At 45.4% G+C, this 27,330-nt stretch overlaps 1 protein-coding gene across 1 annotated transcript in view; it reads right to left on the bottom strand.

Annotated features, from left to right (window-relative positions):
• The window catches only part of fstl1b (follistatin-like 1b), a 125,784-nt gene that overhangs the window by 20,317 nt on the left and 78,137 nt on the right, over window positions 1-27,330 (bottom strand). The window contains exons 4-6 of the mRNA XM_078232976.1: window positions 18,782-18,911; window positions 18,062-18,097; window positions 8,895-9,025 (exon numbers count right to left, since the gene is read on the bottom strand). Of these exons, the coding sequence (XP_078089102.1) occupies window positions 8,895-9,025; window positions 18,062-18,097; window positions 18,782-18,911 (297 nt within the window). The remainder of the gene's footprint in view (window positions 1-8,894; window positions 9,026-18,061; window positions 18,098-18,781; window positions 18,912-27,330) is intronic.

Below are 27,330 nucleotides of genomic sequence, written 5' to 3'. Positions count from 1 at the left end.
CTAAGCATCTGTAACTCTAGAAGAGAGAGTCTCCCATGGATCTGCTGAAGTTAAAGTGGAGAATCGGGAGGAGCCCTGTGGAAATGGATGGTAGTAGAATGTGGTTTTCAAGACATTTAGATGAACATCCACAAACTAGGCAGCGGACCATAATTTGCTCAGACAGCACTTTGAGTCAGGAAGCATGTGGCTTCAAATTGTCCTGATTTTCTAGGCTCCACTGCACAGAACCTTGGCTGACCTCAAGATATAATGCTCAGCATGATCAGCTTTTCAAATTGTAAATTCTGTGCTTGGGCAGCTCGGATTTTCCGGCACAATAATATTTCTGAGTGACTGGACTAAATCACCCGCCACTGAAGGCACGGGGAATGCTGCAGCAGCTTAAAAGGGGCTTGACAATTTAACAAGTTTGCTGGCTTAGAGAAACCCCTAAAATCTGCCAGTGTGGATCGATGCACACTGACCCTCCACCTCATGCATCTGAAGCACTTCATGTGAGGAGTCTGGCCCAGCAACTGGTTTCCTGTGATGGTCTGATGTTCCTGGTATCCAGCACTCATAGAATCCCTACAGTGCAGAAGGAGGCCATTCAGCCCATCGAGTCTGCAACGACTCTCCGACAGAGCATCTTACCCAGACCCGTAACCCCACATATTTATCCCACTAATCCCCCTAACCTCCACATTTTGGGACACGAAGGGGCAATTTAGCATGGCCGATCCACCTAACCAGCACGTCTTTCGGACTGTGGGAGAAAACCAGAGCACCCGGAGGAAACCCACGCAGGCACGGGGAGAATTTGCAAACTCCACACAGATAGTGCCCCAAGGCCGGAATCGAACCCGGGTCTCTGGCGCTGTGAGGCAGCAGCGCTAACTACTGTGCCACCGTGCCACCCACTTAAATATAAGTGGGAAATGAGAAACAGGGATGTGGAGGGCTGGTAGGTGAATGAGGTGGAGGGGCAGCGGAGGAAGTAGTGGTTGGAAAATATGTACTTTGATGGAATGGCAGAACGTAAAAACTCCTTCTGCTTAAAGGAGGGGCTATGACAGCAGTGGGATTAGCAGTAAAAGATCCGCAGGAACCCCTACGGCGGATTTCTACCGCCCTGTCCATCACGGGAATCGGAGCAGGCGAGGGCCGGACAATGGAAAGGTCAATTGACCTCAGGCGGGACTTTCCGGTCTCGGGTCGAGCAAGGCTATAAAATGCCGCCGCTGGATTCAGAAGGCAATTGGAACAGCCTCTGTGGAAATCCTACCTCATTAACTCTCTTATCTCATTAAAACCTCCAGTTCCCCCCATCTGTATTTGTATCATTTGCTTCAACGATTCACCCATCTTCAAAAAGAAGCCCTGTCTGTGTGAAATACTCCCCAATTTCCCTTTCTTTGCAAGTGAATACTGCCCAGTTTCTGAACTTTTTCAATGATGTGGGGTCAGAGGAGAGATTATTCAGCATGTGGCTGTGTTAACTCCTCACCTCAGATTGCTTGCTGGTGACTGTGGGTACACAACTAAAATCATTCCCCTTCCCAATATCCCACAAATAGCAGCAAAGCTGGAAAATGTTGTGGGTGCAGATTCGATGGGCCGAAAAAAGTTTTAAAATTTATTTTTTAAGTCACAAGTCGGCTTACATTAACACTGCAATGAAGTTACTGTGAAAATCCCCTAGTTGCCACACTCTGGCACCTGTTTGGGTATGATGTGGAGATGCCGGCGTTGGACTGGGGTAAACACAGTAAGAAGTTTAACAACACCAGGTTAAAGTCCAACAGGTTTATTTGGTAGCAAAAGCCACACAAGCTTTCGGAGCTCCAAGCCCCTTTTTCAGGTGAGTGGGAATTCTGTTTGGGTACACTGAGGGAGAATTTAGCACGGCCAATGGTGCTGTGAGGCAGCAGTGCCAACCACTATGCCACTGTGCCTCCTTCTGTAGTGTAGGGATTCTATGGTTCTGTGAAACTGCTCCAGATTCCAGCAATATTCCCTGGCACCGACTTCTTACTGTTAATGATTTAATATAAGAGGTTCCTTCACAACAAAGTGCTTCTACCTCATTAACCATTTCAGAATTCCCAATCCCATTTGTTGGATGGCTGAAATTCTAAGACCAAGACATAAAAAGTAAGGACCATGGACAAAGTGCAGTGCAACACCGATGAAAACAAAGCAGCAAACAGTGCTCTCTGTACATGATCTGCACAACCTTGGGCCAAATGGTGTAGAAGACAGCGCTCCAAGGAATCTGAAAGAAAACAGCACCCAACTACAATCCTTTGATGAAGGGTCACCCAGACTCGAAACGTTGGCTCTATTCTCTCTCCACAGGTGCTGTCAGACCTGCTGAGATTTTCCAGCATTTTCCGTTTTGTTTTAGATTCCAGCATCCGCAGTAATGTGCTTTACCTAACTATAATCCTATATCTTATTCACCATCCAAATGTTACTGCCACACTGTTGACTATCCCCATCGTACACCTCATCCATTTTAGCTCTCATATGAAAACTTGTGTTTTATATCTCACACATGCTCCAGGATGTCACCTTCAAGATGCAAAATAAGAAAAGAGTTTGGATCATTCATGTCTTTCAATGTCCCAGTGTCATGAAAAATTGAGAATAACCTATATGCCTCCTTTTTCCTCAGCCAAGGATGCATTGCTCCAGGGTCGACATGGCCTTTAATGGAGTCCGTTTCATTTCTCACACTTCTGCTCTCACTCCCTTCTAGAAGGGTAGGATTTCCCTGTCCTCATCATTCACCTCATCAGCTTCCACATTCGTCAGAACATCCTCCGCCAATACCCCACAGTGTGATACCACCAAACAGTTACCCCTCTCCTCCCCTTTCAGAATTCTGAAGGAACCATTCACTCCATGATGCCCTGGTTCACCCCAACACACTTCTCACCTTCCCACGACCCCTGCTGCAGGAGATGTACCATCCACTCTTTACCTCCTCCCTTCCCGTTCTCTAGGGCCCCAAACGCTCCCTCTATGTGAAACAGTGATTGAGGAGGATTGCTTTCAATGCAGTGTACTGTATTCGCTGCTCACAATGCGCTCTCCTGTACAACGGGGAGACCAAACACTGGTCTATGGAGAAGCTTTGTTCAGACTGCAAGTGTGACCTTGAGTTTCCGATTGCTTGTCATCTTAATTATCCTTCCCACTCCTACTCTGACCACTCTGTCCTCAACTTCTCACACTGCTCAAAACGAAGCTTAACATCAATGCAAAGGATAGCGCTTCATCTTTCGATTAAGCATTTTACCGCCTTCTGGACTCAACACTGAGTTCAACAATTTCAGATCCTGAATGGGTGACACAGTGGTTAGCATTGCTGCCTCACAGCACCAGGGACCCTAGTTTGATTCCCAGCTTGGGTCGCTGGAGTTTGCACATTCTCCCCGTGTCTGCGTGGGTTTCCTCCAGGTGCTCCGGTTTCCTCCCACAGTCCGAAAGACATGCTGGTTGGGTGCATTGGCCCGAACAGGCGCTGGACTGTGGCGATTAGGGGAATTTCACAGTAACTTCATTGCAGTGTTAATGCGAGCCTTACTTGTGACTAACAAATAAAACTTTAACTTTTTGTTTGGACCTGATAACTTTGGTCAGGTGCTCCAGGGAAAAAAGTCCCAGTCTGTCCAGCCTCACCTTGTAACTCAAACCATCAAGTCCCGGTAGCATCCTAGTAAATCTTTTCTGTACTCTTTCTGGTTTAATAATATCCTTGTATTAGTGGTATTATCGCTAGGGGATTAATCCAGAAACTCAGTTAATGTTCTGGGGACCGGAGTTCAAATCGCACCATGGCAAATGGTGGAATTTGAATTCAATTTTAAAAAATGGAATTAAGTATCTGCTGATGACCATTGTTGGAAAACCCCATCTGGTTCACTAATGTCCTTTAGGGAAGGAAATCTGCCGTCCTTACCTGGTCTGGCCTCCATGTGACTCCAGATCCACAGCAACGTGGTTGACTTTCAACTGCCCTCTGAAATGGCCCAGCAAGCCACTCAGTTCAAGGGCAACTAGGAATGGGCAATAAATGCTGGCCCAGCCAGCGACACCCATGTCCCATGAATGAATAAATAGAAAACATTCTGCGAGCACTGGGATTGGGGGGAGGTGCGGTCTGGGTAGGATACACTGTCGGGGAGTCGGTGCAGACTTGCTGGGCCACATGGCCTCCTTCTGCACCGTACGGATTCTATGATCTTGTTAGAATTCATCCAGTTGCTTCGGATGTGCGCAGGGGTGGCCTGCGTGAGTGCCCGTCTCAAGATGGTGCATTGTGTGGGCCACACCAGAGGTGACTGGCAGCAAGCATGCCCAGGGGGGGGATTCAGCTGATGTAGCACCATTTCAGCATCCCCTCCAGTGCGTTCACATCCTCCCTATAGTGTGGCGACCAGAACTGCACACAATACTCCGACTGTGGCCTCACCAAAGTTCTATACAACTCCATCATGAGCTCTCTGCTTTTGTAATCTACACCCCGACTGATAAAGGCGAGTGTGCCGTGTGTCTTTTTCACCATCCTATTAACCTGCCTTTCCACCTTCAGCGATCTCTGGACAAACACGCCAAGATCCCTTTGTTCTTCGGAACTTCCCAGTGTCAGACCTTTCATAGTATATACTTCCTTGTCAAATTACTCCTTCCAAAGTGCATCACCTCACACTTTTCAGGGTTAAATTCCATCAATATATATAATCCATGTAAAAAAAAACTCCTGAACTCTTGCCTTTAAAATTTAATGTTGTGAGTACAATGATGCTGCATTATTACAATGGGAGATCAAAGTTATCAGGTCCTGTAAGCACAAAACCAGCTCTGTCAGATGTTTATAGCTAAAACCTTGCCAATAACCATTTCAATCCTTTGCTTGCAGGGGGCCCTTTACTGCATGATGCTGTATAATTTAGTGTAATAGCGGGTGTCTGTGCACTGCGATAATGATCAATATTGCTTTTCGGATGACAATATCTCATTGTAGGTTTCACAAAGCCTGACTCCTTCACCATAGCTCAATCAATAGCACTGATAAAGTACTCCAGTACAGACAGACTCTGAGCCAATAATGAAATGAATCCTCTTCAATGCTAATTCAATGTACATGTGCGCAAGCTTCGAAAAAAAAACACAAGGAAAGGAAAAATGCCAAGTGGCGGGGAGAAGGAACAGGACAGGGTCAGTCTGCACCATGCTGAACGGAAAAATGCTGGAAAAGGTGGGTATTTTCAGGAAACCACAAATGGGTGTGTGGGATTTAGCATTTACAAAAAGATTCTCCAAAACCTGAAACTTGCCTTGGCTGAGCTACTGCTTTGCTCCACAAAAGAAAAATGCAGAGGTAAATTTTACGAATTAGCATTCCGAGTGCAGACCTTGTTATGGAGGGCGCAAATTCTGTGGACTGGGACATGAACGAGTGTGCATTTCATCTGATTCAGAACCATAGAATAGCTACAGTGCAGAAAGAGGCCATTCAGCCCATCGAGCAAAGAGTGGGGGTAAATGGTTGTTTTTCTGGTTGGAGATCAGTGACTAGTGGTGTGCCTCAGGGACCGCAATTGTTTACGATTTACATAGATGATTTGGAGTTGAGGACCAAGTGTAGTGTGTCAAAATTCGTAGATGACACTAAGATGAGTGGCAGAGCAAAGTGTGCAGAGGATGTTGAAAGTCTGCAAAAGGATGTAGATCGTCTAAGTGAGAGTCTGGCAGATGGAGTACAATGTTGGTAAATGTGAGGTCATCCATTTTGGTAGGAATTACAGCAAAATGGACTATTATTTAAATGGTAAAAAATTGCAGCATGCTGCTGTGCAGAGGGACCTGGGTGTCCTTGTGCAGGAATCACAAGGAGTTGGTTTGCAGGTGCAGCAGGTAATTAAGAAGGCAAATGGAATTTTGTCCTTCATTGCTAGAGGGATGGAGTTTTAAAACAGTGAGGTTATGTTGCAGCTGTATAAGGTGCTGGTGAGGCCACACCTGGAGTACTGTGCACAGTTTTGGTCTCCTTACTTGAGAAAGGATATACTGACACTGGGGGGGGGGGGGGGGGGGGTACAGAGAAGATTCACTAGGTTGATTCTGGAGTTGAGAGGGTTGGCTTATGAGGAGAGACTGAGTAGACTGGGGTTATACTCATTGGAATTCAGAAGAATGAGGGGAGATCTTATAGAAAGATATAAGATTATGAAGGGAATAGATAAGATAGAAACAGGAAAGTAGTTTCCACTGGCTGGCGAAACTAGAACTAGGGAGCATAGCCTCAAAATAAGGGGGAGCAGATTTAGGTCTGAGTTGAGGAGGAACTTCTTCACACAAAGGTTTGTGAATCTGTGGAATTCCCTGCCCAGCAGTTGAGGCTACCTCATTGAATGTTTTTAAGGCAAGGATAGATACATTTTTGAACAGTAAAGGAATTAAGGGTTATGGTGAGCGGGAGGGTAAGTGGAGCTGAGTCCACAAAAAGATCAGCTATGATCTTATTGAATGGTGGAGCAGGCTCGAAGGGCCAGTCTCCTACTCCTGCACCTAGATCTTATGTTCTTATGAGTCTGCACCAACAACAATCCCAACAGGCCCTATCCCCATAAGTCTGCATATTTAACCTGCTAATTCCCCTGATACTAAGGGACAATTTAGCTTGGCCAACCCACCTAACCTGCACACCTTTGGCCTGTGGGAGGAAACTAGAGCACCCGGAGGAAAGCCACACAGACATGGGGAGAACATGCAAACTCCCACAGACAGGCTGGAATTGAATCTGGGTCCCTGGTACTGTGCTAACCACTGTGCCACCGTGCCGCCCTATCAATTTAACTGATGGAATTAATGGACAGAAAATCAGGCAGGGCACACCTCAATTATCAATACTCACTCCCAAAACAATTTAAGGCTTATTTATTAGTCACAAGGAGGCTTACATTAACACTGCAAGAAGTTACTTTGGAAATCCCTTAGTCGCCACACTCTGGCGCCTGTTCGGGTACACTGAGAGAGGATTTAGTATGGCCATTTCACCTAACCAGCACGTCTTTCGGACTGTGGGGGGAAACCAGAACACCCGGACGAAACCCACGCAGACACGGGGAGAACATGCAGACTCCGCACAGACAGTGACCCAAGCTGGGAATCGAACCCGGGACCCTGGCGTTGTGAGGGAGCAGTGCTAACCACTGTGCCACCGTGCCTGGAATACAAATTCAGAGGAGGGAATTTTAACCTCCAGGGATGGGTGGGTGGAAAGTAAAAAATGTTTAATATCTCAAACTGGATCCCACATTTGGTTTTGATGAAGGTGAGATGGTAAGCCAATCTGCTAAAGGAAGGCAGGTTGGTCAATAAAAAAAAAAAAGAGGATGTGTGCGTCCAATGTAAACATGATTTTTTAAACATTTTAATCCACGGCTGTTTTTCCACCTGGCTGCCAGGTGCAGGATTTGCTGAAAAAGATGGAAAAGCGTTGAATTTCAACAGGACCCCCGGATAAACCTCCATTTCCCATCTGGAAATCCTCCACTCTGTTCACTCTGCAGCCCAAATCAACACTGGGGCCACAGATTGGACTCTGTAATAACTGATACTTAGACACATTTGTGTGAGCTTAACACAGAGCTGTCAAAGAATGAAATGCTATATCGCAAGTGGTCATTAAGGCATAAGTTTCAATGGAATTGAACAAATATTTAAAGAGAAAGAACAGAAAAGGATATTGGGAAAGAGCACTGTGGTAGTTGGCTGCAGTGTAGGAGCCAGCACTGCCAGAGACATCAGGGTTCAAATAACCTCCTTCCGCTGTCTAATTTTTATGATTCTCACTATGCTGCATCACATGATGCCACATACATTTAGCTCCTGCACCTCTTTCATCTTATTTCATGCCACCTATACTGCTCTGTGCTCAATACTGCAAAATGGGAATAAAGAAATACTCACATGTTGAACTAATTACAAATTATGTAGGCCGGAATTCTCTGGCAGTTCAGGCCATCAGGAGTCTCTGATCCTTGCACACACCTTGCCCGCCGGTTTCCTGGCGGCTTGGGGGAAACATCAATGGGAAATGCCATTTGACAGCAGCGGGACTGGAGAATCCCGCTGCCGGTGAACTGCATGCCAGCGAGAAACAGGTCGGAGAACATAGGAATTGGGAGCAGAAGTGGGCAAATCCAGCCCTTCGAGCCTGCTCCGCCATTCAATCAGATCCTGGCTGATCTCTCCCTGGTCTCAAATCCACCTCCCCACCCGTTCCCCATATCCCCTTATCCCTTTTTTAAATTAGAAATATATCTATCTCCTTCTTGAAACCATTCAATGATTCAGACTCCACCGCGCTATGGGGGCAGCGAGTTCCTCAAATTCACCACCCTCTGTGAGAAGTAGTTCCTCCTCATCAGTTTTAAATTTACCTATACCCGTGACCTCTTGTTCGAGATTGCCCCACAACAGGAAACATTTGGTCTACATTTACTTTATCAATCCCTTTTAAAATTTTATATACTCCGATCAGCTCTCCTCTCGTCCTTCTAAACTCCAGCCAGTACAAGCCCAAACTGTTCAACCTCTCCTCATAATCAACCCCTTCATCCCCGTGATTTATAAAATGGCATGATGGTTCAATCGTGCTCAATTGTAACCTATAACAAACAGCGATTAATGTATTAAGCTTTTTAGAAGTTGTTTAGTGGCGCGTGGCTGATTTGATTAAAGTGCGTGGGCCCTTAAAAGGCTTTGTGTGCATCCGTGCACGCGAGGCTGACTTGTACGGAGGTGGCAAGGGAACTTGGAGTTGCCGTGTGGCTGCATCTAGAGGAAGCATTTCTGCCCACTTATTTGTATTTTGTTAAGCCCAAACCCTCACCTACCTTGAAGTATTTGTTGAGAATGTTTGTGTAGTTGATGCCCTTGGAGAACCACCCATCAGGAATGATCTCAGTCTCCAGCCACTCCATGACGCGGCGTCGAAGCTCATCGCGATCGGACTGGTAGCAGACAACTAGAAGGAGAAGAGGCTTGATGTTAATCAACAGCTGTGTTCAGTCACGGGCATGAAGCACGCTGACCCATTGCAATAGTATTATAATAGGAGAATACCATCAAATCCAGAATGGCGGCACGGTGGCACAGTGGTTAGCACTGCTGCCTCACAGCGCCAGGGACCCGGGTTTGATTCACAGCCTCGGGTCACTGTCTGTGTGGAGTCTGCACATTCTCGCCATGTCTGCGTGGGTTTCCTCCAGTTTCCTCCCACAGTCTGAAAGACGTGCCGGTTAGGGTGCATTGACCCGAACAGACACCGCAGTGTAGCGACTGGAGGAATTTCACAGTAACTTCACTGCAGCGTTAACGTAAGCCTACTTGTGACTTATAAATAAATAAACTTTAATTAAATATTAGTTATAATTCCAGTCAGATATAGGTTGTTCATACACAGGGATTGATTTACAGCCTAATGTGTAACAATAAACCAAATTACATTATGGACTTTACATTACTTTGATACTTAAAACTAAAGACCATAAAGGACAAACAATAATTTTACCTCAGGCACCTCCTCCAGAGGTCCCTAGATGTCAGTCTTTAGCCAATTCGATTCACTCCATGTGATAGCAACAAATGGTTGAAGCCACTGGATGCTGCAAAGGCAATGGGCCCTGATAACATTCCAGCAATAGTACTGAAGACTTGTGCTCCAGAACTTGCCGCTCCCCTAGCCAAGCTCTTCCAGTCCGGCTACAACACTGGCATCTACTCGGCTATGTGGAAAATTGCCAAGAAAGTGCTGTACACAAAAAGCAGGATAAATCCAACCCAGCCAATTACCGCCCCATCAGTCTACTCTTGATCATCAGTAAAGTGACGGAAGGGGTCATCGACAGTGCTACCAAGCAGCACCTGCTCAGCAATAACCTGCTCGCTTACGCTCAGTTTGGGTTCTGACAGGTTCATTCAGCTCCTGACCTCATTCTAGCCTTGATTCAAACATGGACAAAAGAGCTGAAGTCCAGAGGTGAGGTGAGAGTGACAGCCCTTGACATCAAGGCAGCATTTAACTGAGTGTGGCATCAAGGAGCTCCAGCAAAACTGGAGTCGATGGGAGTCAAGAGGAAAACTATCCACTGGTTGGAGTCATACCAGGCACATAGGAAGATGGTTCTGGTTGTGGAGGGTCAGTCATCTCAGCTCCAGGACATCTCTGCAGGAGCCCCTCAGGGTAGTGCCCTAGGCCCAACAATCTTCAGCTGCTTCAATGACCTTCCCGCCATCACAAGATCAGAAGAGGGGATGTTCACCAATGACTGCACAATTCTCAGCACCACTCATTACTGCTCAGAAACTGAAGCAGTCCATGTTCAAATGCAACCAGATCTGGACAATATCCAGGCTTGGGCTGACAAGTGGCAAGTAACATTTGTGCCACATAAGTGTCAGCAATAACCATCTCCAACAAGAGAGAATCTGATCGTTGCCCCATAACATTCAATGGCATGACCATTGCTGAATCCCCCACTATCAGCATCCTGCGGGGTACCATTGACCAGAAACTGAACTGGACCAGCCATATAAATATTATAGAACATAGAACATAGAACATTACAGCGCAGAACAGGCCCTTCGGCCCACGATGTTGCACCGACCAGTTAAAAAAAAAAAAAAAAAAAAAATGGTACCAAATATGTCACTAGGAATCATTGCGTGAGACTCACCTCCTGGCTCCCCAAAGCCTATCCACCATCTGCAGGGCACAGGTCAGGAGTGAGGTGGAATACTCCCCAGTTGCCTGGATGAGTACAGTTCCGACAACACTCAAGAAGCTTGGCACCCTCCAGGGCAAAACAGCCGACTTGTTTGGCGCCCCATCCACAGATATCCAGTCCCTCCACCATCGACTCACAGTGGCAGCAGTGTGTACCATCTACAAGGTGCACTACAAGAACTCATCAAACCTCCTTAGACAGCACCTTCCCAACCCACAACTACTGCCATCTAGAGCTAGATGGACAAGGGCAGGAAATGCACAGGGACACCATTACCTGTAGTTTTCCCAGCAAGCTACTCAGCATCCTGACTTGGGAATACATCGCCCTTCCTTCACAGTCGCTGGGCCAAAATCCTGGAACTCACTCCCTAACAGCACAGTGGGTGTACCTACACCACACACACTGCAGCGGTTCAAGGTGGCAGCTCACCACCAACTTAAGGGCAATTAGGGATGGGCAATAAATGCTGACCTGGCCAGTGACACCCACATCCCATGAATGATTTATTTTAAAATGATCCTTAAACCAATAACCGGCAGAGTGGTTTACTCATCTCTGCACCCCTGAAGTCTGGAGGAGAGCTGCAGTGAGGGTAATGTTGATAATCCTAGGAGAATAATAAGTGTAAGCATGAACAAGGAATAAACATTAATTAAAAAATTGAACCCTTTGTTCTGCGATGACTTCTTTCACTAAATTATCACTTGTTCCAAATTCTAATCAGCTTCTTAATTCAACATTTGTTCAGTTGGATGGAACCCAAAAATAACGATAGAACGACATACTGTAGTCCTTTAAATCTAACATCAATACAAATCTACAATGTTGAAAGTCAGAACAAATAAACTTTCTCACGTTTCTCTTTATCTTTCTTTGAAAAGCGATAAACTGACTGCTGCCAGCAACATGCCAAAGTCCCTCTCTACCTGAGTGGCAGCGATAATTTAACTTTTTAAACTTTGTATCCACAACAAACTTCTTGAAGCTGGCTTGAAGCCAAAAGGTTGTCATGTGCCATTGGGCAGGTTTGCAGAGTATAAGCTGCAATTATTATAACAAGCTTTCCACACAGGCCGCCTTAGGAAGACATTTCAGCAATATCTAAAGACTTAGCTGTCATTTCCATAGAAACAGCTGAGAGTCACAGAACTCTCACTAATTAAGATTATAGGAAATACTGAGCTGCAATCTGAGCCATTCTTGCCCAACACAACTGGTGCAGTTCAATCCAGGTTCAATCAAGCATTAGAAATGCTAATGCAAAGTGACACAACTATAATCCTAACTACTGCAATATGGTCTCGACGCAGAGCCATAAGCAGTTTATTTTTGTGAGGCACTTCCCTGCTGTATAAACTACTGCAGTGCACTGCAGATGTGCCACCTAGACCAAAGTTCCAACTGCAAGTGTTCTGGAACCTGGCAACATATTGTAGAAGCAGCAACAAAAGCAGGACACTATCTGAATCAACAAGAAATTCAGCTTAATACATAGAAACATAGAAACTAGAAGCAGGATTAGGCCATTAGGCCCTTCGAGCCTGCTCCGCCATTCATTCTGATCATGACTGATCATCGAATTCTATACCCCGATCCCACCTTCCCCACATATCCCTTGATCCCTTTAGTCCCAAGAGCTAGATCTAATTTCTTCCTGAAATCAGACAATGGGCCCGATTTTACCATTTAGAGACTAAGTGCCAGGTGCGGGCGTCAAATAGATCAGAGCCCGGAGGCCGCGCTCCAGTGCGCCCATACGCTTTTTTCTGGCGCTGGTCCAGAGGCTTAGTGCCTCCTCCACGAAGGGTGGGCCTTGGCGATTCCCCTGCCTCCCAGAGGGGTCCGATCCGGGGGGGGGGTGCGGCCTGCCTCCCAGAGGGGTCCGATCCGGGGGGGGGCGGCCTGCCTCTCAGAGGGGTCCAATCCCGGGGGTGTCCGCAAAGGGTGGGCCTCGGCGATTCCCCTGCCGAATAAAAGTACAAGTTGGACTTTTATTTATCAGGCTGGTAAAGGCGCGGACGTGAATTGGGCCGAATGCTGGTAAAGGGGGAATTGATGGTAAAGTTGGGCGCGAGCTTCATTAAGTCGATTTAAATGCATGCAAATGCATTCAAATCGTCGCGCCGGCTGATTTGGGCCGCACCGGAACGTTGCCCGAATCGGCTGTTGGTAAAGGCGCGATCCGCTAGGAATCGGGTGCGGATTGCGGCATAGGCCCGACGCCCAACTTTTCTGCCATTTCGTGCCCGAAAACGGATGTGAAGGTTTGGTAAAATCGGGCCCAATGTTTTGCCCCCAACTAGTGAATTTCACACATTCACCACCCTCTGCGTGAGGAAATTACTCCTCACCTCAGTCCTAATAGGTTTACCCCTTATCTTCAAACTATGACCACCTAGTTCTGGACTTCTCCACCATTCTTCCTGAATCGACCCTGTCTAATCCTGTTAGAATTTTATAAGTTTCTATGAGATCCCTCTCATGTTTCTGAACTCCAATGAATATAATCCTAACCGATTTATATGACAGTCCTGCCATCCCAGGAATCAGCCTGGTAAACCTTCGCTGTACTCCCTCAAGAGCAAGAACATCCTTCCTCAGACAAGGACACCAAAACTGCACACAATACTCCAGGTGAGGCCTCCCCAACACCCTGGACAATTACAGTAAAATTTCCCTATTCCGATACTTAAATTCTCTTGCCAAGAAGGCCAACATACCATTTGCCTTCTCTACTACCTGATGCACGAAGACACCAAGGTCTCGCTGAGTATCCACCTCTCTCAATTTACACACATTCAAATCATAATCTGCCTTCCTATTTTGCTATCAAAGTAGAAAATCTCACATTTATTCACATTATACTGCACACGCCCACTCACTCAGCTTGTCCCAATCATGCTGAAGCATCTCTGCATCCTCCTCACAGCTCACACTCCCACTCAACATTTTATCACCTGCAAATTTGGAAATAATACATTTAGTTCCCTCATCCAAATTATTAATATATAACGTGAACAGTTGGGGTCGCAGCGCAGGTCCTTGCGGAACCCCAATAGTCATTACCTGCCAATCAGAAAAAGATCCATTGATTCCAACTCTTTGCTTCCTATCTGCTAACCAGCTTTCTAATCATCGCAAGACACTACCTGCAATCGCATGTGCTTTATCTTTACCTAGTAGTCAGCTATGTGAGATCTTGCCGAAAGCCTTCTCAAAGTCTAAATAAACCACATCCACCGGTTCTCCCTTGCCAACTCTGCTAGTTACAGCCTCAAAGAATTCCAGATTTGTTAAGCATGGTTTCCCTGTTGTAAATCCATGCTGGCTTTGTCTGATTTGCTTTCCAATTGCTGTGCTATGAAATCCTTGATAATGGATAATGGACTCTTCTCCAGCAACTTCCCCAGTATCGACGTTAGGCTCACTGGTCTATAGTTCCCTGTTTTCTCCCTATCTCCCTTTTTGAACAGCGGGCTTACATTAGCTACCCTCCAATCTGTAGGAACTATTCCAGAGATCAAAGAATTTTGGAAAATGATCATCAATGGATCTACTGTTTCGAGGGCCACTTCCTTAAGTTAAAGATTAGCAGCCCCTGGAGATTTATCCGCCTTCAATCCCATTCATTTCTCCAAAACCATTTCTCTATTAATACTGATTTCTTTCAGCTCCTCACTGAAACTTGTGGTTCATTATTCATGTCTTACTTTGTGAAGACAGAAACAGAGTACGAATTTAGTTCCGCAGCCATTTCTTTGTTGAGTTATGAATTCCCCCATTCTTGTCAATCTTTTTCTCGTTACATATCTATAGAAACTTTCACAGTCAGCTTTTATGTTCCCCGCTGGCTTACTTTCATACTCTATTTTCCCTTCTTAATCAATCCCTTGGTCATTATTTGTAGAATTTTAAACTGCTTCCCAAGCCTATTGCATGTTCTTGCCAATTTGTATGCCTCTTCTTAGAGTCTAATATTATCTCGGATTTCCTTTGTAAGCCAGGTCTGGCCACAGTTCCCTTTCCACTTCTGCGCTAAATAGGAATAAACAACTTTTGGAGTTCACCTATTCGTTCCATAAATGCTGCCATTGCCTGTCCACTGTCTTTCCTTTCAGTAATGTTCCCCATTCAATTATAATCAATTCTTGCTTCATACCATCAAAGTTAAATTTATTGAGATTCAGGACCCTGGTCTCAGAATCTGCGACTGACTGGATCCTGAACTTCCTAATTCACAGACTGCAATCAGTAAGGATAGGCAACAACACCTCCTCCACGATCATCCTCAACACCGGTGCCCCACAAGGCTGTGTTCTCAGCCCCCTACTATACTCCATATACACCCATGACTGTGTGGCCAAATTCCCCTCCAACTTGATTTTCAAGTTTGCTGATGACACCACCGTAGTGGGTCGGATCTCAAACAATGACGAGACAGAGTACAGAAATGAGACAGAGAATCTGGTGAACTGGTGCGGCAACAATAATCTCTCCCTCAATGTCAACAAAACGAAGGAGATTGTCATCGACTTCAGGAAGCGTAAAGAAAAACATGCCCCTGTCTACATCAATGGGGACAAAGTAGAAAGGGTCGAGAGCTTCAAGATTTTAGGTGTCCAGATCACCAACAACCTGTCCTGGTCCCCCCATGCCGACACTATAGTTAAGAAAGCCCACCAACGCCTCTACTTTCTCAGAAGACTAAGGAAATTTGGCATGTCAGCTATGACTCTCACCAACTTTTACAGATGCACCATAGAAAGCATTCTTTCTGGTTGTATCACAGCTTGGTATGGCTCCTGCTCTGCCCAAGACCACAAGAAACTATAAAAGGTTGTGAATGTAGCCCAATCCATCACGCAAACTAGCCTCCCGTCCATTGACTCTGTCTACACTTCCCGCTGCCTCAGCAAAGCAGCCAGCATAATTAAGGACCCCACACACCCCGGACATTCTCTCTTCTACCTTCTTCCATCAGTAAAAAGATACAAAAGTCTGAGGTCACGTACCAACCGACTCAAGAACAGCTTCTTCCCTGCTGCTATCAGACTTTTGAATGGACTTACCTTGCATTAAGTTGATCTTTCTCTACACCCTAGCTATGACTGTAACACTACATTCTGCACTCTCTTGTTTCCTTCTCTATGAATGGTATGCTTTGTCTGTATAGCGTGCAAGAAATAATACTTTTCACTGTATTAATACATGTGACAATAATAAATCAAATCAAAATCAACTATCTCACTATGCACCTTACTGAAGAATTCTATCATATTATGGTCACTTGTCCCCAAGGATTCTCTCACAACTAGATTGCCAACTAATCCTTTCTCATTGCACAACACCCAGTCCAAGATGGCCTGCTCCCTTGTTGATTCCTCAACATATTGCTCCAGAAAACCATCCCGTATACACTCCAGAAATTCCTCCTCTATTGTACTGTGACTAATTTGACGCTCTCAATCTATATGCAGATTAAAGTCACCCATAATCACAGATGTTCCTTTATCACATGCATCTCTGATTTCCTGTCTACAACATTACCACTAAGTTTGGTGGTCTGTATACCACCCCCATACACACTTTTTCCCCTTGGTGTTTCTTCACTCGACTCATACAGTTTCCACATCATCTATGCTAATATCTTTCTTCAATATCGTATCAACTTTATTCAACAATGCAACTCCACCACCTCTTCCTTTCTGTTTGTCCTTCCTAAACACTGAATAGCCCTCAATGTTTAGTTCCCGTCCTTGCTCACCTTGGAGACACGTCTCTGTCATCCCAACTCTATCATATTCCTTTACATCTATCTGCGCAGCTAATTCATCCATTTTATTTTGAATGCTCTGGGTGTTCAGGTACAAAACCTTAAGGCTGTCCTTTCAACATTCCTTGCCCCATTCCAACTATTTTGTACTGTGTCCTTCTCCGATTCTGGCCCTTGATTTCTCTATCACTTTTCTTATTCTCCTTGTTTGTTTCTCTCTTGTTATTGATTACCGTGTTCTAAATCTTTATATTGGTTCCCATCTCCCTGCCATATTAGTTTAAACCCTCCCCAAACACTCTCGCAAGTACCCACCCCCCACCCGCAGGACATCAGTCCTGGTCCTGCCCTGGTGTAATCTCACAATACCAGGTTAAAGTCCAACAGGTTTATTTGGAATCACGAGCTTTCGGAGCAATGCTCCTTCATCAGGTGAGTGTGATGAAGGAGCAGCGCTCCGAAAGCTCGTGATTCCAAATAAACCTGTTGGGACTCTAACCTGGTGTTGTGAGACTTGAAGTAAAGTAAAAGTTTTAAGTTTATTTATTAGTCACAAGTAGGCTTACATTAACACTGCAATGAAGTTACTGCGAAATTCCCCTAGTCGCCACACTCCGGCGCCTGTTCGGGTCAATGCACCTACCTAACCAGCACGTCTTTCAGACTGTGGGAGGAAACCGGAGCACCCGGAGGAAACCCAGAGGTGACCCAAGCCAGGAATCGAACCTGGGTCCCTGACGCTGTGAGGCAGCAGTGCTAACCACTGTGCCACCGTGCTGCCCATGTACCAGAAGTGCTGCACTTCTTACAGTGCCTATCCCAGTCCAACGCCAGCATCTCCACATCAAGTGTAGTCCAAATGCCCCAGGAATCTGAAGCCCTGCCCCTCACACCATCTTTTCAACCACGTATTGATCCCTATCTATCCTGCTGTTTCCACTCTGACTAACATATGGCACTGGTAGTAATCCTGAGATAACGGTGTCCCTCGCAGGTCCAGTTCTCTCCACTCCCAGAAGGCAAGGTCCAGTTCATCACTTAATAGAAATCTGCTGTTCCTGATGGGTTTTTGATTCTTTTTCTTGAGCAGTTATGGGACACGGGACTGTCAAGTGTACTCGGCTTTTAAATAAGCACATGCGTAACCTTTTCCCATGACATTGCTTCAACTGGGAGCACACTTATCCAACCAAATATTCGAGTGCAACCAAATATTCCCAGTCAGACTGAACCAAACTGAATTCTAAACTTTCCTATCAAACAACATAACTGTAATCCATATTATTGTTGCACTGTAATAATCCAAGCAGTGAATATGAACATGAAGCTGTCATTGTTGCCACGTACCGTAATAGTCCCGTGGTAGAGCTTGGATGGTACATACCCTCAACCTTATAGAGGATGTTGCCATAAGCTGGCTCAGTTAAACCCATAGACACAGACTGTCATACTGACAGTAAAGTCTCACAGTAATAGAACATATTTAGCTATCCTGTACCTGGGCTACTGGCTGCTATTTTTTCATTCTTCTTTTCTGTAAAAGAAACAGAAAACAATCCATGAATAAGTTGTACATCGTGAGACGGGACATGCTACTAACGAAGACGCTGAGAGGTTGTTTCCCTCTGTGGGAGAGTCTAGGACCAGAGGGTATAATCTCAGAGTAAGGGGGTCACCCATTTAAGACAGATGAGGAGGGAGTTCTTCTCCCAGAAGGTAGTGAATCTGTGGAATTCTTTACTGTAGACGGCTGGGTCATTAAATATGTTTAAGTCTGAATTGACTGAATAATGAGTTAGGGAATCAAAGATTACGAGAATAAGATGGGAAAGTGGATTTGAGGGTTATCATATCAGATCGGTCATGATCTCATTGAAAGGTGGAGCAGGTTCGATGGGATGAATGGCCTTCTTCTGCTCCTAAGTCTTATGTTGTAATCCTCTCACAATGAAGTGCATGCTGTAGTTGTAAGTGGGAGCAGCTGTTACTAACCAGGGAAAGGTTGGGGCATTATTCTTAAGAATATAGAAGAACCGATTTCCACCTGTGTGGGGGAAGGAAAAGAGAGAGTCTGTGCCTGCGTTCTCGGGGGTTTGTGACTATACCCATCTTAAACAAAGACTGGCTCCAGATTCCTCCTTTACTCAGTGAATGGGCAGCGAGTTGCTGCCCCCCTGTGAGATGCTGAACTCAGAAAACAATGTCTTTCCTGGTTTACCTTCGCAATGGCCATCGTGAGAGACCTGAATCTTCATGCCAGTTAGGCATGCATCGCGGTGAAGCTCGCAGTGGTTGCGGTACGTCTTCCCGTTGCTTCCGCACACCACCCTCTTGTGATGTTTGCATTCCTAAGAAAGAACACACACACACACACACACAGCTGCATTAGTGAAATCTGGGTGCGTGTAGTCTGGCTCACCAAGCTCAGTTTCAGTCTTTACAATGGAGATCAGAATCAAGACCCACACCTGAGGTTACAGCACCATCGTATTTTTTAATAAGCCAACATAATTCTGAAATACCCATTCAATCTGCTCAACAACCTAGATTTCATAGAATCCCAACAGTGCAGAAAGAGGCCATTCGGCCCATCGAGTCTGCACCGACTCTCCGAAAGATCATCTTACCTAGGGCCATCCCCGCCCTATCGCCACAATCCCTCATACTTACCCCACTAACCTACACATCCTGGGACTCAGGGGCAATTTAGCATGGCCAATCCACCTAACCCGCATTTAGAATCCCTACGGTACAGAAGGAGGCCATTTGGCCCATCGAGTCTGCGCTGATCACAATCCCACCCAGGCCCTATCCACATATTTACCCTGCTAATCCCTCTGGCACTAAGGGGAAATTTAGCATGGCCAATCCACCTAACCTGCACATCTTTGGACTGTGGGAGGAAACCAGAGCACCCGGAGGAAACCCACACAGACACGGGGTGAACATGCAAACTCCACACAGACAGTGACCCGAGGCGGAATCGAACCCGGGTCCCTGGCAATGTGGGGCAGCAGTTTATTAATTTATCCAAGAACCTGTTAAGTGGATTGACCATGCTAAATTCTCCCTCAGTGTACCCGAACAGGCGCCGGAGTGTGGAGACTAGGGGATTTTCACAGTAACTTCATTGCAGTGTTAATGTACGTCTACTTGTGACGAATAAATAAATTTTCTTTAAAACTTTCATTAAATTAGGGATGGACAATAAATGCAGGCCTAACCAGTGACACCCACATCCATGAGAGAATAAAAATGACAATGCACGATTAAATTTGCACATTTTATAATGTACAATTTTGTTTTTTCATTATTTTTCCATTGACCAGAATTTCATGCCACCCTCCCCTTGCCCCCACCCCCCTTACCCAATTAGTGGTTTAGGAGGTGGCAGGGGGGGGTGTAAAATCAGAGAGGATGCTGGGATGAATCACACCGGTCTCCACTGGCACTTTTCCAACAGTGTGGGAGTCGGAGGGTGGCTCACCCACTCTTAGACCAACTGTGCCCTGGAGTGAACAATGACCAATTAAGTTGCTCCTTCCACTACTGCTGGCATTTTACCAATGGTGGATGGGCACTTATTCTTAAGTATGTGACAGTTGGTGATTCTTTCTTCCCCCATTTTCAATATTTTGATAATCACGAAATAAAAAGATTCAAAGAAAGATGAAAAATATATGGAGTTACATTCAACACCCCGACGATTTATTTTCCTGGGTTGCCAGTGGCAACATGTAGGAGATTAACTTTCAAATCACAGGAGACCCTAAGAACAAACTGGAGGGTTGGCAACCCTAGTGTCGGGTCATCATTTCATGTGGAATTAGTCTGAAACCAAAGGTATGAAAAAGTTTATTTATTAGTCACAAGTAGGCTTACATTCACACTGCAATGAAGTTACTGTGAAATTCCTCTTGCCGCCACACTCCAACGCCTGTTCGGGGACATTGAGGCAGAATTAAGCATGGCCAATGCACCTAACCCACAGATCTTTGAACTGTGGGGGGAAACCGGAGAGCCTGGAGGAAACCCACGTAGACACGGGGAGAGCATGTAGACTCCACACAGACAGTGACCCAAGCCGGGAATTGAACCCGGGTCCCCGGTGCTGTGAGACAGCAGTGCTAACCACTATACTACCATGCTGCCCCCTGAACATGGACATCACATTACCAGCCACCCACAATATGACAATGGCTCTACAGTACTCCTGACCTAACAGAACAAATACACGTTTCAAAAACCCTTGCAGCAAATTTTAGTTTAGTTACTGTTAACTATAACTTGAATGTTCACACAACCATTTCTCTTTCCATTATTTTAACTAAGCCATTAATCGGTTTAATTTAAATACACAGAAGCATGCCATGCAAACACATTAAACAGTTAAATGTCTTTACATATATCTGCTGCAAAAGTTAAGGCCGAAACATTTGCAACCAAGAAGTGCCAAGTGGATGGTCAATCTCGGCCTCCTCCTTAGGCCCCCAGCATTACTGATGCCAGTAATCAGATAATTTGGCTCAATCCACGTGATATCAAGAAATGGCTGAAGACACCGGATATTGCAAAAGCCGTGGGCCTTGATAACATTCTGGCAATGGTACTGAAGAGTTGTGCCCCCAGCCAAGCTGGTCCAGTACAGCAAGAACACTGGTATGTACCCGGCAATGTGGAAAATTGCCCAGGTATGTCCTGTACACAAAAAGGCAGATAAACCCAACCCGGCCAATTATCATCCCAACAATCCCAATCATCAGCCAAGTAATGGAAGGTGTTGTTGACAGTGCTATCTGCTCACTGCTACTCAACGCCAAGGGCCAAATGCTGGTAAATGGGATTCGGTGGGAGGTCATGTGTTTCTCACCTGTCAGTGCAGACTCGATGGGCCAAAGGGCCACTTCTGCACTGTATGGTTCTATGCTCAGTTTGGGTTTCGACAGGGCCACTCAGTCCTGGGCCTCATTACAGCCCTGATCCAAACATGGACAAAAGAGTTGAACGCAAGAGGTGAGGGTGGCTGCCCTCGACATCATACACCGCTTGACCAAGTGTGGCATCAAGGAGCCCTAGCAAAACTGAAGTCAGTGGGGATTGGGAAAAAATTTCCACTGATTGGAGTCCTATCGAGAACAAATGAGGATGGTCCTGCTTCCCGGAGATCAGCTATCTCAGTCCCAGGACATCACCCTAGGAGTATCCCAGGCCCAACCATCTATAGCTGATTTTTAAAAAATTATTCATTCACAGGATGTGGGTATCACTGGCTGGGCCAGCAATTATTGCCCATCCCTAACTGCCCTCCATTTCAGAGGGCATTTGAGAGTCAACCACATTGTTGAGAGTCTGGAATTATATGTAGGCCAGACCAGGTAAGGACGGCAGATTTCCTTCCCTGAAGGGCATTAGTGAACCAAATGGTTTCATGTTCACCATTAAACTTTTAATTCAAGATTTTTTATTGAATTCAAATTTCACCATCTGGGATTCAAACCTGTGTCCCCAGAGCATTACCCTGGGTCTCCAGATTACTAGCCCAGTGACAATACCACTAGGCCACCGCCTCCCCCGATTCATCAATGATCTGTCCTCCATCATAAGTGGGGATGTTCACTGGTGACGGTGCAATATTCAGCACCATTCACAACTTCTCAGATACTACAGCAGACCATGTTCATGTGCAGCAAGAACTGCTCAACATGCAGGCTTGGGCTGATAACTGGAAAGTAATATCTGCACCACATAAATGCCAGGCAATGACCCATTCCAACAAGAGAGAATCTAACCATCATCACTTGACATTCAACGGCATCACCATTACTGAATCCCCAACTATCAGCTTCCAGGGGAGGTTACCATTGGACCAGAAACGGAACTGGACAAACCATATAAATACTTGGTTGCAAAAGAAAGTTCAGAGGATGGGAATTCTGTGTTGAGTAACTCACCGCCTGTCTCCCTAAAATCTGTCTACAAGTCACAAGTTACGAACATGATGGAATACTCCCACTTGGTTCGATGAGTGCGACTCCAATCAAGAATGAAGCAGCCCGCTTCACTGACACCCCATATACCATCTTAAAAACTAATTCTCCCCATCATCAACACACATTAGCAGCAGCGTGGTGGCACAGTGGTTAGCACTGCTGCCTCACAGCGCCAGGGATCTGGGTTCGATTCCCGGCTTGGGTCACTACCTGGGTGGAGTTTGCACGTTGTCCCGGTTTCTTCATTGTGCTCCGGTTTCCTCCCACAGTTCAAAAGACGTGCTGATTAGGTGTATTGGCTGTACTAAATTCTCCCTCGGTGTACCCGACCCGGCGCCAGAGTGTGGCGACGAGCGGATTTTCACATACGCTTTATTGCAGTGTTGATAGAAGCCTACTTGTGACACTAATAAATAGAAACATCCACAATATATGCTGCAGCAACTCACTAAGGCTTCTTTGACAGCACCTTCCAAACATGTGACCTCTGCCACCCAGAAGCACAAAGGGCAGCAGACACATGGGAACACCACCAAGTTCCTCTCCAATTCATTCACCATCCTGACTTGGAAACATATCACCGTTCCTTCACAGTCACTGGGTCAAAATCCTGAAACTCCCTCCCTAAAAGCACCGTGGGTGCATCGACACCACATGGGAAGCAGAAGTTCAAGGCGGCAGCTTACCATCATCGGCAAATAGGGAGCAAAAAGAAACACTAGCCAAGCCAGCGATGTCCTCATCCCAGGAAAGAATAAAGACAAACTGGCCACAGTAATGGCTGTAACGTCTATTGCATATTAACCTTTCCCCGGGTAGATTTTTAGCACAACCTTCGAGTGTGAACCACTCCTTGTTATTTTGGAAACTGAAGCTTTCAACCCTTGACAAGGATCGGTATCTTCAGGGTGGATAATAATAGGCCCTAACCTTTCAGGCCCCGGTCCTCTTGAGAAGCACAGACCCTTTTTTTGTTTTTTTCTGATATCTAATCCTATGATTACTTCTTCAATCCTTTGAAGTTCAGAGGAATAACATTTCAATAAATCCACTCCACAGGACATCCTGATGTTCAAAGGGGCGACTCACTTGCTCTATTCCTCAGGAGTTCAGTGAAAGCTGTCAGGAACAATATTTATCAGCTCATTTCGGTCACACTTTCCAAAGGGAGCTGTCTACATTTTGAATTTTCAAATCTTTTAAAAACAATTCTTTCCCTTGATGTTCAGCCAAGTCACCTGATAATTACTGTTTGGAGAAATCAGGACACTTATTTTAGATGTCATCTCTCCTTGTTGCACATTCCTTATTCTGCCAACTGAACCAGTTACTCTGCAACTTTCGCACAAATATTCACAGTCTGGGGAGGCAGTGGTATTGTCACTGGACAATACAGATCCAGAGACCCAGAGTAATGCTCTGGGGACGCTTCATGTTTTTAGGTGTCCAGATCACCAATAAACTGTCCTAGTCCCTCCACGCCGACCCTATAGTTAAGAAAGCCCACCAATGTCTCTATTTTCTCAGGAGGCTAAGGAAATTTGGCATGTCTGCTATGAGTCTCATCAACCTTTACAGATGCACCATAGAAAGCATCCTTTCTCACAGCTTGGTATGACTCCTGCTCTGTCCAAGACCGCAAGAAACTACAAAGGGTTGTGAATATAGCCCAGTCCATCACACAAACCAGCCTCCCATCCATTGACTTTGTCTACACTTCCTGCTGTCTCAGAAAAACAGCCAGCATAATCAAGGACCCCTCACACCCTGGACATTCTCTTTTTCACCTTCTTCCATCGGGAAAAAGATACATGACCTCAGACTTTTGTACCAACTGACTCAAGAACAGCTTCTTCCCTGCTGCCATTAGACTTTTGAATGGACCTATCTTATATTAAGTTGATCTTTTTCCACACGCCCAGCTATGATGGTAACACTACATGCTGCACTCTCTTGTTTCCTTCTCCCCTATGTACTCTACGAATGGCATGCTTTGTCTGTATATAGCCCAAGAAACAATGCGTTTCACTGTATACTAATACATGTGACAATGATAAAATCAAATCAAAACCCAGGTTCGAATCCCACTACAGCAGATGGTGGAATTTGAATTCAATAAGAAAAGAAACCTGGAATGGCCAGTCTAATGATGACAATAAAGCCATCATTGATTATTGTAAAAACCCATTTGGTTCGGGAAGGGAATCTGCTGTCCTTACCTGGTCTGGCCTACATGTGACTCCAAACAAAATGGTTGACTCTTAAATGCCCTCCGAAATGGCCGACCAAGCCACTCAGTTCAGGGGCAATTAGTGATGGGTAATAAATGCTGGCCCAGCCAGTGATGCCCACATCCCATGAATGACTAAAAAAAAGTCTTATTCCAACTACATGAGTTACAAAAGTTTAATCACAGACTCCAAGGTTTAATCGCAGCTTTTTAAGTTCTGAATATTTATTTTGTTGGATTCACAGCAGGAATGCTATGTGAAGTTGTTTTGTTTTGGAGTTTTTACCCCCGGTATTTTTCTCGGGTTCAGCATCTCAGGTCAATCCCATGAATGAGCCTGTGAATTAGTGTGCTTCGAGTTACAATTGGAACAAGTCTAGAAATCAAACCTAAAACTTTTGCCGGCTGCGATCACATGGACTCCCTTCAGTTTTTAATTACTGGTTACATCACATTGCCTCAAGTGATCCTCCTTGACACTGGAAGGCAGTGGAATAAATACTCTTATTAAGTCATGACTTAGGCTAGAAACTGTCAAACTGTTTAATTAAATGGGAAAGGGACAAGGAAATAGCAGCAATAACACACTGTCGAGTGACAATCGTGACTGACTCAAACATCCCTTGTCAGAGGATAGAAAATAACCCACTCCAATCTGAACTGGACCTGACACAAGATTTTCTTTTATTCATTCATGGCTTGTGAGCATTGCTGGCAAGGCAGGCATTTATTGCCTTCCCCTAATTACCCTCAAAAAAGTTGTGGGAAGCTGCCAAGGGTCGTGAGGTGTAGGTACACCCACATTGCTGTTAAGTAGAGAGTTCCAGGATTGTGACCTAGTGATAATTGAGGAACAATGATATAGTTATAAGTTGGGATGGCTTGGAGAGGATCTAACAAATGGTGTCCCCGTGCACCTGCAGCCCTTCTTCTAGGCGGTAAAGGTCACAGGTTTGAAAAATGCTGTTAAAGATGTCTTGCCCAACTTTTCTTTGATTTATAAGTCGGAGTAAGTTTTGCTTTATTTTTTATTGTCTACACTGGAAGAGTTCCTTCCGGATCAACTACCCTCGGTCAAATGTATCCCTGATGTCCAAAGTATTGATGCGCCTATCTCACCTCTGAAATTAAGCTCTTTTGCCCGTGTTTGGACCAAAGTCAAGACCAAGACTGTGTCGCGGTTTGGAGCTAAATGGCCCCAGTGGGATTCAAACTGAGCTCTTGAGAGCTGGTTATTAGTAACAAAGTGCTGTGTGTTAGCATTGTCGATGACATCGTCCATCACTTGGCTGGTGACTGAGCAAACCCCAGGCTGGTAATTAGCCAGATTGGATTTATTCTGTTTTAATTAACATGCTTGAGCAATTTTCCACATTGCTGGGCAGATGCCAATGTTGTAGCTGTGCTGGAACCACTTGGCCAGGGGCACGGCAAGCTCTGGAGTACAGGTCTGCAGTCCTACAGCTAGGATATTGTCAGAGCCTATATTGCATCCGGTACACTGAACCGTTTCTTGATATTATGTGGAGTGAATCGAATTGCCTGAAGATTGGCTTCTCTGATGCTGGGGACCCCAGGAAGAGGCCGAGTTAGATCATCCACTCGGCACTTCTGGCTAAAGCTGATTGTAAATGTTTCGGCCTTGCCTTTTGCACAGATGTGCTGGGCTCCACCATCATTGAGGATGGGGATAGCTGGGTAGACTGCTCCACCAGCGAGTTCTTTAATTGTCCACCACCATTCCCGACTGGATGTGGCAGGACTGCAGAGCTTCGATCCAAGCTTTTGGTTATGGGATCACTGTGTTTTGTCTATTGCTTGCTGCTTCCTCTTTCTAACATGTACGTAGTCCTTTATTTTAGCTTCAGCCGGTTGACACCTGGCACATCATTTTTAAGAACTCTTGGCATGTTTTTCTAATCTTCTCATTGAACCCTAGCTTGATGGTAATGGCAAGAGTCATGGAGACATTGTGCCATGAGGTTAGCAATTGACATAATTTTGCTGCCCCAGGGCTTCATGGATGTAAAATTTTAAACTGCTAGTTCCATCCTGATTCTATCCCATATTTAGCATGGCGGTACTGTCCTCTGAAAACAGGACTGAGGATTAGTTACCCCTATCAAAACCAAACATGGATAGATGTGTCATGACAGGTAGATTGATGATGATGAGGTCAAGCTGGTTTATTCCTCATGGTCGCTATCCCACTACTTGCAGCAGGCAGGGCTGGCCAGGTAACTCTGTCCTTCAGTACTTGGTCAGCTCAGTTAGTGGTGCTACATTTTGATTTGATTTATTATTGTCACATGTATTAGCATACAGTGAAAAGTATTGCTTCCTGCGCACTATACAGACCGAGCATACCATTCATAGAGAAGGAAAGCAGAGAATGCAGAATGTAGTGTTACAGTCATAGCTAGGGTGTAGAGAAAGATCAACTTAGTGCGAGGTAGGTCCATTCAAAAGTCTGACAGCAGCAGGGAAGAAGCTGTTCTCGAGTCGGTTGGTGCGTGACCTCAGACTTTTGTATCTTTTTCCCGACAG

Source organism: Mustelus asterias, chromosome 17, assembly GCF_964213995.1.
Source record: "Mustelus asterias chromosome 17, sMusAst1.hap1.1, whole genome shotgun sequence".
Taxonomy (NCBI): Eukaryota; Metazoa; Chordata; class Chondrichthyes; order Carcharhiniformes; family Triakidae; genus Mustelus; species Mustelus asterias.
Note: the sequence above shows the minus strand (reverse complement) of the source record. Positions and strands in the feature narration are given on the sequence as shown.